Raw genomic sequence first — 16,044 nt, forward strand, 5'->3', positions numbered from 1 at the left:
ATTTTATAATTGTGGAAATGTTAGTCAGACTCTTGCAACATCTGACTCAATTTCAGAACTGAACTGGGGTTTTGTTTGTTTGTTTGTTTTTGTGTTTTATTTGGTAATATATATATATATATATATATATATATATATATATATACTATATATATACACAGTTTATATTGTTTGTTATATTGTTTTATTTGATTTTCATTTGATTCTTTAATTGTGTGTATTGTTTTAATAGTGTCCTTGAAATGTCAAAAAAAAAAAATTCAATCATAAATGTCTCGTACCTATAGTGCTTTGAAAGCTCATTATAAATGGTTATTGTAAAATTCTCATTTAGGCAGTACCAGGGAGAGCATAATCATAATAATAATAATAATAATAATAATAATAATAATAATAATAATAATAATAATAATAATAATAATAATAATAAGTAAATTAATTAATTGATTGGTTTTATTCTTTACAGTCAGGTTGCATCTTGGTTTAAATCTAATCATCAGTACTGGATTCAACCAGCTTCTCTAAGATCCCTGTGTGGATCTTAATGCTTGGAATTTAAGCCTGCAGACTCGTGAATAAACATCACAACAGGATGCATGTTCCTGCCACTCAGGCCTGTGCTGGCTCTGACATGTTTCCTGCAGGACTTGTTTTCATCCCTCAGCTGTTGATCAATCATTTAATTTCTTTAATGGGCCTTACTGAAAACCAATGGTGCGTGTAATAAGTGTTTAACTAAACAGTGTGGACAGTGGGGAGACTTAAGTGGTATCTTAATAATTTCTTTTTTTTCCCTCCTAACTGTGCATGACAGTATTAATGAATTTGAGGGCTCACAAGGAAACTTTTAACAACCCGTATGCAAAATGTGCCCTAAAGAATGCCTCTTCTCACCCGCACTGAATAATCTCACTCTGGCTTCAAGTGATGTGTTTATTATTGCATTTATGCCAATATATTTGCATTTCATGAAGTATAATTTCGGGCATAAACTAAACTCAAATAATTCAGCCACCAACTGTTTTGCTGGCCCTTGATTTTAAAAATTTAATCTGAGAGATTTAGCGCCATCGTGTGGTAAATGTAAAGAGGAAAACTCCTCAGTCGTGCAATAATGGGAATACTTTCAATAATATTTATTTTTAATAAAACCATTTCAAATACATGTTTTTCTTTCATTTGAATAAAACTAACTTCTTCCAAAGGTAACCTCATTAATAATTCCAAATGTGAACATTATACTAGACTATTGTTATTAGTATCCTCTTATCTGTCTTCATCAAACTTTATTAATATACTATTTACACGAGATGTCTTTTTTACAACACAACAACAAATTGATTTGTCTGCTCCCGGGAGCATGTGTTCCCACAGAAAATGGTTGAATTTTCTCTCCTGCTACATCAGAGATTCAAACCCTGGTCTTTTTCAATCAACAAAAACCAAAAATAAACCTGTAAAACTGTATTTTCTCATACAAATCCCCATATTCTCAATCATTGACCCTGGACCACAAGATTGATAGAAGCAACCAAATGTTTCATGATATTATTGTGTTGTTGTCCTTATTTGTCTTGTCACTTCAAATGTACACATTTGTCGCACTTTTGCCATGAACAGTTTACCCTAATAGACTTTCATATGGAGTCTAATATGTTTCCATAGTGCTTGTGATTTTAGCAATCCTGCTCAAATGTTCAAAATACAAATTTCCAGCATTTAAAAAAAAAAAGGAAATGGTGTGATTATTTTTGACCTGTGTTTGTACATGTACAGTCTTTATGAATAATCAGTATTATTATTCACATCACTTTCAAAATGTTGAAATGTTGATGTTTGCTATTTGGTTGTGCTGGCAGATTGGTACAATAAAAAAAACGTGAAATTTAAGGAATAGTGGATATTTTATATATTTTATTTTTTTTATTATTATTATTTTAAACAGTTGAAGGACGAATTAAAGACACAATAAAGATCAAATAAAGGCACATTACTCTCCCAAAAAAATTAATCCGAGAAAGTTTAGCGCCTTACCGACGTGAAGAACGATGTCGCACGTTGTTCAACTACAGACCAACACTGACATCTACCGTCGTCCTGACAAACCAAACACACGAGACATTCTCACTCGCAGGCTTACAGGAATGTATACACTTCAGATTAGAAAAGGCTGCCTAAAGAGGAATTAATTTATACCGATGTTTTAATAAACTCCAACCCTTAATAAAAAATAGAAAGCTCACTTACCTGAACCGGACACCCCTCTCCCGCTCAGCCTTTTGGTTCAGTCCACCCGGAAGTAGTTGAAAACATACTTAACAGTCACCTGACTGGAAGCATTTAAGAGACTTGTCGCACTTTATTTATTCGTATTATCGCTGTTGTCAATATTGATTAGGCTTCGTTATGACCCTATTCTGTTGGCAACTTGCGCATCTCTCCATCTCTCTCGTTTAGCCGACTGTTAGCTTAGCAAACGGACGATTTATCTTCCTTGAAGCTCCAGAGAAAGAAAACATCTTTAATCCAACCTCTGAAAAGATTCCTGCAAAGGTTTAAATCATGGATAAGATTGCGAAAGGTATGTGCCGTCCACGGCAGACTATATTTAATATGTATGTGCTTATGGCATCGTTCGCTGATGCTCATGTGCGTATGATGTTATTATGAATGAGAGACTCCATTTTTAGAATTTTTAAGGAAACTAGTTCAAAATATATCACAAGATTGTCTGATATTAAATAGTAAGTGCGAATGGAACAACACAAAATACCATTTAATCAAATGTATCCATAAAATATACATTGTGGTCCAATCTAATGGAATTCTTTATGTAATGTGTTTAAATTGATCATCAGTTGAACTAAACCGAACCAGATATGTAGAATTGCCAACAATTGTATTATATAGAAAAACATTATTGACTGATCACTGTATTAACAACAAACACAGACTTCATTTTTCGTGAAGTAGACTCGATTGGTCCTGAAGGGCCAGATTCCCACTGGTTTAATGTTTTAACTTGATTCAGCCACCATTGGTCTGTGCATTTAAGTGAATGTAATTCATGATGTAATGAGCTTTGGAACTAAAGTGCTATATAAGTTAAATCAATTTACCATTTACAGCAGCGACTAATAATTCTGACTTTCTTCAACTCGCCCTAAGTAGTTATGATAAGACATTTATGTTAAAAACACTGAAATCCACAGTTTTGCTCCCTGCTCCCTGGGTGCTACTACTGTCAAGAGCTCTTTATTAAAGAGTAGAGTAGTAAAGGGTAAAGAGCAGTTAATAAAAAGGACTAAAGTGAGCGTTCATTTAAACTCAATTCAAGAAAATGAAAGTGTTACATCTCTGTATAGTCTCTCCTACAAGCACGTAAGAGGGTAAAAAACATCAATATTCAAGTTTTGTTATAGAAGTGATCGTATTTCTTTTGCATTCCTGACCATCTTGATTATGAGTTACCGGTATCTTGATTTTTCAGATGTAGGTGATATCCAGTCCCGACTTCTGGACCACCGACCAGTCGTCAATGCAGAGATCCGCTACTTTGTGAAAGAGTTTGAGGTATTTGAATGTCATTGCGATGATCTCCGAGTCCCACACGGACACAGACCCACACAGACTTTTCATTGACACACTTGCATCATGTCATGAGGACAATAAAGTTTAACAGTGAGAGCAAAATAAACCCCAAAAAATGGAAGGTACAACCATGATTAATCTTATTAAAACACACATTTGCATCCGCCCACCCTGGGGTACAAGGGGACACTGGATGAGGATGAAAATTATATAAAGCATATGTGGTGTCTGTCATAGTAAAACTCCCACCAGTAAAGTTTAAAAACCTGTTGGAGATTTTGGTCTGACATGTGAGAAAGAACCATCAACCAAAAAAAAATTTGTTCATGGTTTTTTTTTCTGTGGTAACACACCAGATTACAATGAGGCTCCTTACTATTAAATGTGAAGCTTTTTTCCCCCTTTTCATTTCATTATTATCCCTTTCTTTTCTTTAATTGTTCCATCTGCTGTGCCAAGTGAGACATAATCCAAATATGTTGTAGTTCTTGATCAGCGCCTTAACTTCTGAGTGACATCATTATTTCATTTTATTTTTATTCCAGTTGTCTTCTTGAATTATATAATGACTTACCACTTGTGATGAAAACTAAAGACTAAATGTTGTTTGGCTGCTGTAAATTTCAACACATCTCATACATTTAATCCGATTATAAATGTGCCATATATGCATGATCATAAAACTAAGATTTGAAAGCCAAACATTCAAGTCCCATGACACTGTATGCAAATGGACGCTTTCTCTGCTGCTGCTCAGGAGAAACGTGGGCACAGAGAGGGCCGACTGCTGGACAACGTCAATAAAATGGTGCTGGAAACCAAGGAGCAAATGCTACCCGTGGATTTGGACACCATTAACCAGCAGCTGTCAAGTGTTCTTAAAAGATGTAAGTCACCGTAAATAGATTGATACTCTTACATGTTCATTTCAGATGAACATTATATATATATATATGTTGTATTTGAATACATTTTACTTTATTTCGATTGTGTTTGTCTTATAGTGGAGGCTGCTAATCATATGGCACAGAGAGTCCAGCAGAGGGAGCTAGAGGCTCAGCAGGTAAAGAGCAGATGGGCTCTCCTGTATGGCCCTGAGCGTCCCTGTTTCGACACACCAAATAAGAGATGGCTCATTATTATTATTGTTAGAATAACAAAATCCAGTGCTCTCATCTTACGTGGCGTTCTCGTCTCGGTGTATCCTTCCAGAGCACCCAGGTGCAGACGAACATGGAGCAGCTGAAAGAAGAGTGGGGAGAGTTTCTGAAGGAGCAGCAGAGGTTGAAGGAAGAGGTGGATGAGGAGCACGCCAAGGCTGTAGGTCGACTGAGCGCCGAGTACGGTGAAAAGAAGAAGGACCTGGAGAAGTTTTCATCCATATGATGAGGAGGATGATGATGATGATGATGTTGTGACTTAGTCCAGCAGAAGCTATTTGTTCCAGATGTAAATGCCTGTTTTGAGTGTGCATAACAAAGATGTTGGCCTTGCTCTGTGCATTTGAAATGTGGTCAGGAGCAGCAGAGCTTCGCACCTTTTGCTCCCAACAACACTGAGCAGTTTCCAAATCACAACAGTAAAAGTGTGATTAACAGTTCTGCATTTTTCACAAGTCGTCACGACTCGCCATTTTCTGTCTTCAGCCAGTGGAATATACACAGCATTTCAAAAGGTCTGGAATATGTCGTTTTCAAACAGGTAAATCGTTTGATTGTTACTTGGCTGTGAAGTTTTAAACATGTCGAGGTTTTTAATGGACGTCTGCCTGCCGGGTTGTGATGATAAATTAACGTCATGCTGACAGGATCCTCAAGTTTGGCACCAAGGTGAGGTTTTTCAAGCACTGAGAGCAACGTCGTTAAAGGTTCGAAAAATCTGTTCTGAGCAGGCCTGTTGAAAGCTCAGCTCAGACGTTGTAGAAACAAGCACAAGCAGAAACCTTCTCAAAGGTAATCAATCGTCCCTCACCGGCTCTCCATTGTTTGGGACATTTGACTTTCTGGCTTTAACTTCAAATAAACCGACTTTCATTTGAAAGGTTTTTTTTTTGCAGAAAGCAATTGAATGTTAAGCAGCAGATGTTTAGATTTTTTTTCCCACTAATTTTAACGAGTCACATATCTAAAGACTGTAAAAGCAGTTTATACAGAAACAAAGACATTGCAGTTGTGCTTTCTAGTGAAATTAACGTCCTTGTCATGTAAGTTTTCAGTAGTTAACCTGCCTTGTCTGTTGAACCCCTTCAGTGTCTGGATATACAATGTAACTGCCCACTTTGTTGGTCAAACAGCTCATTAACCTACGGTTGTAACATGGACTTCAAAAATAAAATATCAGTGTTGGCTTCAACAATAAAAGCCTCTGCAGTCTATGTTAAGCACGTATGCCATTTTAAATAAATTGTCTTAAGTTTCTCTTGGACAGTGGTAGTTTTATATGTGGACAGCGACACACTGGGCACATTTCTGGCAGAGAACAGAGTCTATATTTAACAATCTCTTGGAAGACTTGGACACATTAGCAGATTCTTTTTCCCAAAACGGACAAATTCCAACTGACTATGGACATCGACCGGTTCAACTCTCGCTGGACCAACAGATCAGATCAAATCAGACACTTTCACATGGTCAACTTGTAACCCAGCAGAATCTTTTTGGAGAAAATAAAATGTCTTTTAACTGGGCTTAGCTTCACCCTGTAGGTATAGTGAACAACTACAGAATGTCCAAACCTTCAGATCCTTGGTCTCCATATGCCATCAGACCTAACCTGGACTACAAACAGACCACTACACCTCCGCTGGCCAGCTACAAAAGAAGACCAGCACGATTCAGGAGTTCACCGCTGCGCTCTGGAACGACACACAGGTGCTTCAAACACAGCAACAAATAGAATTAAACGACACACAGCAACAAATAGATTTAAAGCTGCGCCGTGTGCTTTTTAGTAAAGAGCAGCTTCCATCTGGCTTCTTTACCATACAGTCCCTGATTGCTCAGGTTAGACAATCCGCCAGCCCTCGGAAAAGTTCTGATAGTTCTGAACTTGGTCCATTTGTGAATGATGTCGACTTTTGTGCTCATTGGGGTCTTCAAAGCAGCACACTTCTTTTTTTTTTTTCTGTTCCATTTCCACGGATTTGTGCCTGGAGCTAATCCCTTCTCGCAGGTCAAAAGACGATTCCTTTGACTTCGTGTTTGGCTTTTGCTTTGTCAACTGTAGGATCTTATATAGACAGCATGAACCTTTCCAGATCATGTCCAGTCAACTAAATTTAAAACAAATAAACTCCGATCACGATGTTTGAAACGTGTCAATGAGGCTGTAACACAATCGAATGTCAAAATAGGGAAGCTCTGTGAATTCTTTCTGGATGGACCGTAGTGTCCACCTTAAACATCAACAGAAGGGGAAAAAAGAAAAAAGAAAAGGGATTCCCTTTGCAGGGTATTCAACATGTGGCAGTGCAGCGGAGGTGAACTAACTGCTGTATTCCTTTTCCACAGAAGCTGCAACTTCTTTCCATTCGAGCAGTGACTTGTGACTGCCCCCCCCCCCCCCAACCCTGGTGTTCGCATGCAAGGCCCCTCTGGCCGCTCTGTCTGTTGCCTGTGTGGCGGTCTGCTGTCAGAGCGGGACACGCCACTTGGCATGTCATCAGAGATCGCAGAGGGCACGGACAAGCCGGCAGATGTTTGAGCGAGCACCGGGCCGCCCTGCTGTGCACGTCTTTTGTTTGCGTGCGTGCCTTCCTCTGCCTTGGTGACTGCGGCTCTCCGGCTTGGCGACAGCCCGTCATTAACGTACGAGGAATGACAATATGGAAACACAGCCAGCCTCTGCGAGCAAGGCAGCTTTTCATCTGCCTTCGCTTATTTTGCTGGGGGGGGGTTTGCTGGAAAGAAATGAAAACGGAGTTTGTTGAAATCATAGCAGTGTGAGCTGTTCATTGAGTTGGAGCAATGGGCTCATGGGAAATACTTGTTGTGCTTGAGTACTTTTGGATCTGTTTTGATATTTGACATTGTTGCCTAATGTCAGATTTAAAAATAGATTACAGTCAGCAAAACTGTGCATAATGATGTGAACTGATGTGTTTGTCAGGCACTTTCAGAATTACTAGTAAGAAAGCATTCAACACACAAGCACTTCAGTTGTGTGTGTGGGTGTGTGTGTGTGTGTGTGTGTTGCTGGTTCATATCCAAAATACATCCTTCTTCATTACAAGGCTGAGACAGGATGGAGAGATTAAGCAGTCTGGGATTTGAATCAGCGTCACATTGCTGCATAATAAGAGAGATAGAAGAAACACAAAATATTGGCATCTCAGATTTCTATTCAATACAGACTAACAAGAAGGTACAGTTAGAAATCTCAGCTCATTGTAAATTGAGTATTTTGTTTCCACAAGTAATCAGTGTCCTGACCAGAGCTGTACAAAGTCCTGAGAAGATGTACTTAGTTACAGTACCTGTTGGTACAATTGTTACATGAAGTAACTCTTACCTACTTTTGATGTCTTAATAATGTGCATTGATGTCAAACTAATTTTAATTCAGTCCAAGTTCATTTCAACAGTGACTGATCAGTTAAAACACATAACAATCCTTAATTACACATTTCTGATTAATTCCAAGTGTTTTCTTCCATTTCAGTGCAAAGTCGTACAATTCCATGATGAAAGTGTTCATGTTTAATTCAATGTGCGTTTTTTTTTTTTACAAAATATGAACAACAATGAAATGTTGTAAACAAGTAAATATTGACATCTTAACTTCAGCTGAAGTATATTAGTTTGTTCAGGAACGACACTCTGTAATCTAGATGTTAGTATTTCTTGAACAAAAAAAAACTGCTGAAATAAAGACTTGCCGACAACAGCAAGTCTTGTAAAAAAGTCAACTGTGTATTTATAGCTATGACGTGATTGATGATGCCAATAGTCAGACACATATCCGTCATATTACATATACGTAAAAAAAAAAAAAGTAATTTGCTTGAACTAACTTCATGCTCATTACTGTTAAAAAATAGTGGTGTTGTAGTAACAAACACGAAACACTGAAGCAAAATTAAGCCTTAGCAGAGGTCATTTAAACGTCGGTAAGATTTGTTACGAACATTAAGACATCAAAACTTCTTCTTTTTCTCAGGTTGAACATGTCTCAGAGTAGCATTTTGTCTCGCAGATAAGAACATTGAGTTCAGTAAAATGATGCCATATGCAGGCGCCGGCTGAAATATCATGTTATCGTCCCCCTCGGTCTGCTGCCTCGTGTCTATGGTCTGTTGTTGGCTTGTTTTTTTTGTTTTTTTGTCTCCTGCCTGTATCTGAACGCAGCATGCGCTTCCTGTTTTGCAGGGCATGCAGTGATCTCTTGCCATGGAGATGCTGGTGGCTGTGCCAATAAAAATGGTCAAGGAAACAGCAGCACCCAGCTGGAGCTCCAGTCGGACAAGGAACCGAGATAACGGGTGTGTTGGTCAATGCAATCTGATACGGAGGCTTTCCACATCTGCTGGAACACAATGAAATGAATTGCAGGGATGTAAAATATGCTGAATGACAAGTGCTCAGTTTGAATCGGAGCAGAAGAATTCCCCAAATGGCTTTTCAATGGTTTACTTTTTATGTGAACTCATAAGAGTCATGGTTATTTATTGTACTTTAAAAAAAACAAAAACAAAGCAAAGTGCAGATTACACTACACTTACACTGAGCAAGCAAAGTTTATACCACAAAACTTTCAACTTTCGATTATTCTGCAAAACTTCTATTTGCCTGTTATACTCGCTTTCAGTTTTGTATTTGATAAGCGAGTCCTAGCCCCTCATCTTCTACACCACTTCGTTCAATTTATGGTCCCAGCTGACGATTAGTGAAGGCAGGGTATAACCCCGATTGAGTCGCCAGTCCGTCACAGGACCAACAGAGAGAGACAGACAACCACTCACACTCACTGTCACAGCTTTGGGCAATTTAGTTAGCAATCTGCCTGAACTGCATGTTTTTTGTTTATTCTCTCAGTGGGAGGAGAGCGCTCACCGCCACATCACTACACAGCCCTCCTGGCACTTTGCGAGACTCACTTGTTCTTTGACTCACGGATCCAAAAGACCTTTGTCAACTTATACACTTCAACTAGAAGCTGGGACAGGGAGAACATGCAAACCCCCTGACTGTGAAACACCCCACTGCCGTCATAGTTTGGTCGGCCCGTGGAGTTTTATGAACAGAATCATTTGTATCTACTTCAATTTGTGGCTCTTGTGTTGACACAAAGGTTTGTGTGCACGATGAGTGTCGTTTTACCTTGTGTTTATTCTTCAAAAAAATGAATAAATCAGAGGAGATTGAAGGTTCTTGAAGAAATGTATACACATTGAAGGACATGACCTCAGTGGACTGTAACACTTTCTAAGAGCTTCACGGGAAACTTGGCACCACCAAACATTTACCTCTCTGCCTCCCAGGTCACTTGACTGATGAGAAAAAGCAGGTCTAGCATGAACACAGTTTCAGCATTTTGTGTTGGAATAATGGGGACGGAGGAGGGATCGCACCCTTGCCTTCCTGTCAGCTTATGAGAACTTTCAGCCTCCGCATGCTCATTTTCTTTCTTTTGTGCTATGTGATGTGCCCCCGTTACTCAATTGCTGAAGGGTACAAAATGAAAATGCCAGTGAACAAAAGCACTGCACTTCCAAGTTAATAATCTAACATAACAGCACTCCAGGGAGTCGGGGATGGGTCCTGGGCGTATGGTAATGCAGGTGGTAATATGAATTCTTTGGCATAAGCAAACGTCACCCAGTGAATCGCTAAATAAAAGAGAGAGAGAGAGAGAGAGAGAGAGAGAGAGAGAGAGAGAGAGAGGGAGGGAGAGAGAGCGCTCCCAAAACTGTTCCATGAAATTGATATTTCTCTGAGGGAAGTCTGCAAAGCATGCTGGATAATCTCAAACCCTGGCAGCTTTAGAAAATGAGCTCTGGGTGGCATATAAAAGCAATCAGTGGGATAAAAAGGACAGAAATTAAATGTACCACTTTTTAGCAAAAACGTTGGACTCCCCCTGTAAGCAATCTCTGATTTGTTCCCTGGCGAAGTCTGACACTGTTACATGTCAGTTTTCATCCTGCGCAGTGAGCACTGACAGCTTTCTTGACTTCATTCTTGGCTGCCGCCTCAGACCTGATGTCTTTCTTTTTCACAAACACGTACTCTCCACCGCGCGGCCATCTTTACAGCTTACAGTCGCTCTAATTAGCTGGGCTGCACATGATGTTTTGCATCTGTTCAGTTTCATCAGACAGCTTGCTAATACAGCAGCTCTGCGCTCCCGCCAGGTCCAAGAAACACAGATAAGAGTCCAGCAACAACAAACACCTTCCTCAGTCAATCACAAGCCAAACAATAGCCAGAGTGGTTGAGTTGTCATCATCCGGCCGCTACCAGAAGTAGAAAGCTTGTTGTCGTCTAGATTCCAGAACTCCTGAGGAATGTCTGACCTTGCTGCCAACCAGCCACTCTCACTGACTTTGGTTTTCCTTGTTTTCTGTACTAGGTAGGTATTTTCCTAAAGTTATCACTCCTTTGCTGTTGATGCAAAACCTTTTCAGCAAAAATAATGATAATATCTGACCTGTGAACAAGCGTTAGGTTAATGCGTTGGCACTTCATTATTATTATTATTATTATTATTATTATTATTATTATTATTATTATTATTATTATTATTATTATTATTATTAATGTAAATACAGAAGCAGCTCAATGAAAAGAAATACACTATAAACACCAATATGCATAACGGATCAAAGTTATACAACTGCTTTCAGTAAAGCTAAAAGAAATGGCAGTTTGTTGGTTACCTTATGGAAATTATTGTTTTTGGAGGATTACGTTATGTTGACTCATTGTGTGGATTAACATACGCTGTTAGCTTTTTATAGAAAGCATTTCGTCTGCTGCTTTCGCGGTGGAGAATGGGTTAGTCTGACCTACAAATATACTGTGTCAGTCAATTTACCTGACTCCATCAGTGACCTTGCTGCAAGCTCATTCAAACCGAGATTTATGACCTTCTCTCTCAAAACATTCCTGTTTGGACTTTGCTAAATCGAGGGGTTTGAGTCAAACATCATTCATCGGTCAAGAGAAAAACGTTTTCTCAGAGTCCCTTTGATTGGTTATTTATACCTCATTGTCTGGTTATTGATTTAAGGAGTTAGTCATGGAACAGAGAGGTAGGCAATATAAAAGATGATTCAAGGCTTTGGTGCAGTGGGTGTAGTCCTCCGCAGTGATTGAACTAACAGAGATGTTGCAGTCAAAGATTTTTTTTTTTTTAATGGTTAAAAATTCAAAAATAAAACACTCAAAGTTTCCATTTAGGTTGCTTGTGTTCAGTTTGCGTTTCACGATCAGGACTTTGAGTGAACCTAAGCCATACCCACAGGCCGTTTCCTTAGTAATTTTCATATCCAGGATTGTTGGAAGTGCAATAAAACAAATCTGATATAGCTGTAAAAGGTTTTAAGGGCCTGTGAAATCAGACACCATTCACGAGGAAAAGATCAGACATGTGGTGTCCACATGATTTCAACGTCTCGGCCACGGTTTGTGACTGACGATCGCAAATGTAGTGTCACCATAACTCTGCAGAGAGAAGTGGAAATACATCACAAGAAATCTTTTTTTTTTTTTTTCTCATAGATTTTCCAGCAGCAGCTGGTCGAGGAGGTCGTTAGCACTGTCACCTCATAGGAAGAAGAACGCAGGTTTCAGATCTGACCCGTGGCCTTTCTGTGTTGAGTTTCCATGTTTCCCACTGAATGTGTAGATATACTCCAAATGTTTTACTTTTTTTTATAATCTATATCCATGCTAGTAACTGTAAGTGTATCTGCATCTGTAAGTGTGCGTGCGTGCGTGCGTGCGTGCGTGCGTGCGTGCGTGCGTGTCCATATTAGCTCTTTGATAGTCTCTTTGAGACTTTCAAGATGTCCCCAGTTTCTGTTCAATGTCATCTGAAATCCCAAACACTACAAATTGAAAAAAAAGTATGTTTGTATATTCTCTTTGTGTATTCATGGGATTTATCCAGATTTTTCATATAATCAAAAACAATTTTTGATGCTTTCATGTGTGTCGAGAACAAATGTGTTTTATTCAAAGTAAAAAAAAATGAAGAAAAATAAGACACAAATTGTTAATTTTCTTTATTTTTTTTAAACATTTTTTATAAAACTATTTCTATTGAGGTTCAGGGGATTAAGTCACGTTTATTGGAAAAATAGACCTCAACAGAGAGAATTTACATATGAAAGAAATGTCCTTTACAAATGTTTTGTCTCACTGTCAGTTCGAGGAAACACAGATTTATAGAAGCAGGGATTTTCTTTTTTGTTGTTCTCAGATCAAACTCGTTGCTCTCACTCAATGATCTCACAATGAGTTCTCCAAGGAGCATCTAATATCCCACTTACCACAACCCCTGAAACCCCATAAATCAATCAGTTGTGCTTTACAAGGCTCCATGTGCATTCCCCCATTCAGGAAACAGAGTTCCCCCTGCTGTGGATCACTGCTAAAAAACCATCCTGACTGACAGAACAATGAGAGAGATAGGGGAGTGAGGAACAAGGTGCGTGTGTGCGTGCACGTGTGCGTGCGTGCGCGTGTGCGCTTGCGTGCGCGCGCGCGCGTGTGTGTGTGTGTGTGTGTGTGTGTGTGTGTGTGTGTGTGTGTGTGTGTGTGTGTGTGTGTGTGTGTGTGTGTGTGTGGACCAGCAGCCCATGGGCCCCCCCACCTGAATGTGAGTTCAGCCTCTCATCCACAGCCTTCTCCAGGGAGGCTCGGGCTTTTGGCAGAGGAATGCATGGGAGTGGGCTCCTTCAGTATAGGCAAGTCTCTTTCAGGGCCCCGGACAGCCCTGGGCTTTACTTTTCATGGTTTCCCCTCTCCTGTTTCTCTGAACCCAAGTGGGCTACCGCTTTGGCTGCTGCTGCTTCTTCGTTTCAAGTATAATGACTTTACCTTGAGTCCAGGAGAAACAGACAAAGATGGAGGGAGGGCTCTTGCATCTACAACTGTGACTCATCTGCTGCATGCCCATGTTAAGCACACGGAGTCAAGAACTTGTTAGGTGCAAGTCTTTCTTTCAGCAAATATGCCCGTTTAGCCAGATTTCCCACCAGCGCCCTCCGAGACCCCAGGTGGAGGAATCAGGAGGAACATATACTGTAAGTCGTGGAAACTTTGGCTGTGAAAAACAAGCCTTTTCATTTCAAAGAGCAGGCGCTATGCTAAAGGGATGGTGTGTTGCTTTACAAATTCGGCCTCCTGCTTCAACCTTAGTTTAAAAGATGCATAGCAGATATATCGACAAAACTATTTCAAGGTTTATTTGGCACCCCATTCCCTGAGCTAAACAGCTTGAAGCAAAGGGCAACAGTTAGCAATGGGGTTGCCAGATCCACAGATTTTCTGTGGAGTGGGGCTACTTTTGAAGTGCTGATGCAAGTTCAATTTTTTTTTTCTTTTCGGTACACCAGGTGGCCTTGATCAGGCTATTTTGTATGCACGTTACATGAATAATATCTGTGAATGAAGATTCTTACTTAGCTTGTCTACTTGAGGTTTGCTGTTGCCCTGAACTCCTCATTAAGGGTAATTTGAAAATCTCTAGTCCTGTGTAGTTTGATAGTCGTCCCTTATTGCAATTTCATGCGGGCCTACACTCAGATCTTCTTGTTGTTACATCTTGTGATCTTCATCTGCACTGCACTCCTACTAGAACTTGTGAAAAGCTGTAATGTAAATGCAGGTTTCCATGATTGTACCATTTACTTTAAGATTCTAACATCGGAATGTCAAATCTATAAAAACAAAAACAGAATTATGTTTCAAAATTCTGGTATTTTATCCATTCAAATGTACTGTTTTTTTGGTCACTCCATGCCAATAAAGTTCCCTAAGATAGTAGCATAAACTTTTCTGATATGTCCTGGAAATGATCTACATGGCATTGTGATGTTTGCGTATTTTTGTCAGAAGCAGATTTCACTTTGGTTTCCTACCTCATACGGCATTTAAGTTAAATCTCCTCAACCCTCTGTACATTTTTTAATACTGTCTTAGCCAAAAGTTGCCACACAGCCACAAAAATCTGCTTGTCGGTGAAGAGATTTCAAGGTAAGCTAAACCTGCTGGTAATACATTTATTGAAGCGACAAGACAGGACATTTACAGTTTTACACCTTTTTCATTATGTCTCATGAATACAACATTTGCAACTGTTAGCAACCTTCAAACCTAAAATAACGAGCCAGTGAATGCACACATTTAAACTTTCCCTACTTGCTCTCCACTGAGTTGTGTCATTGATGCCTAGCAGCTGTGTGACTGGAGTACAACTGAGCTCTTTACCAGGAAGAACGTGGAGAAAAAGACGGAATCACGGGTACTCGAAAACACAAAAAAGGATAGAGATTTGAAAATGAAAAGCAGACGCAAACAGTAGAGCCACAGATAATGTAAAAAAAAAAAAAAAAAAAGACAAAGAAGGAACAAGTATCATCAGCAATGACAACAGCATGTCAAATGGAGGACAGAGAAACAAACACGACTCACAGAAGGAGGAAAGATAAAGAAGAGATGGAAAGAGAAGTCTCAGAGAAGGAAGACTGGTCCCTGGCCTGAGGATCAAAGCAGTCAGGGAGCAGCGGCTCCAAACCGGTCCTCCCAGCACCTGCTGCCTCCCCACAGCCAAGTCAAACACATTATTCCAACAGACGCACTGCTTAATGGCTTCTGTGGAGAGACCTTACCCGGGTCCATGGCTGCGTCTGCAGACACTCTGATGTGCAGGACATACTGACACACACACACACACACACGCACAGACACACAAAGGCTTCCTCAAACTCATTCATACTTCGGCCTGTACATACAGTCAATGATTCATACCGACAGCTTACTCAGGATGACACATCCAGCAGAGCGCACACACAACTTTCTGACGTGTGAGAACATCCGATCATTTTATAGCACACCTGCTTGAATTATGGACCAATCCAGTCACCTGTCCAAATCATAAACTTTCTCAAAGCACACAGGGATTAACCGTGCGTACAATGAAACATTATCACTCTTTCTGTGCATTGTGATCCTTGTGGTCACACAGAGCACTGTGTTAAAATGACCTGGGTTATGCTTGGACCCGAGTCAGTATTGAGCAGAGAACAAATCATCCTTAGAAAAACAGTAAACATCTGTTTTGTGACTTGGCCACCTCTCGCTGGCAATGTCAGCCTGACCTCAACAAGGCTGGGCCCCTTTTACATTTTCCATGAGAGCAGGCAAGAGTACCAGTAAGAGGGTGACAGCATCTCTCTCTTTTTTTTTTATTTTTCAAAGTGGAGAAAAATAAAAACAAACCTTGATGC

General features: G+C 39.8%; 1 protein-coding gene across 1 annotated transcript; it reads left to right on the forward strand.

Moving 5' to 3' along the window:
* Positions 1 to 2,325: 2,325 nt before the first annotated feature.
* Positions 2,326 to 5,931, forward strand: bloc1s5 (biogenesis of lysosomal organelles complex-1, subunit 5, muted). The gene is made up of 5 exons (XM_080514705.1): positions 2,326 to 2,581; positions 3,491 to 3,573; positions 4,349 to 4,478; positions 4,596 to 4,654; positions 4,804 to 5,931. Exons 1-5 carry the CDS (start codon positions 2,563 to 2,565, stop codon positions 4,975 to 4,977), a joined length of 465 nt encoding a protein of 154 aa, XP_080370831.1. The 5' UTR covers positions 2,326 to 2,562; the 3' UTR covers positions 4,978 to 5,931.
* Positions 5,932 to 16,044: the final 10,113 nt, after the last annotated feature.

This window comes from Blennius ocellaris (genome assembly GCF_963422515.1).
Source record: "Blennius ocellaris genome assembly, chromosome: 19".
In the NCBI taxonomy this organism is placed as follows: Eukaryota; Metazoa; Chordata; class Actinopteri; order Blenniiformes; family Blenniidae; genus Blennius; species Blennius ocellaris.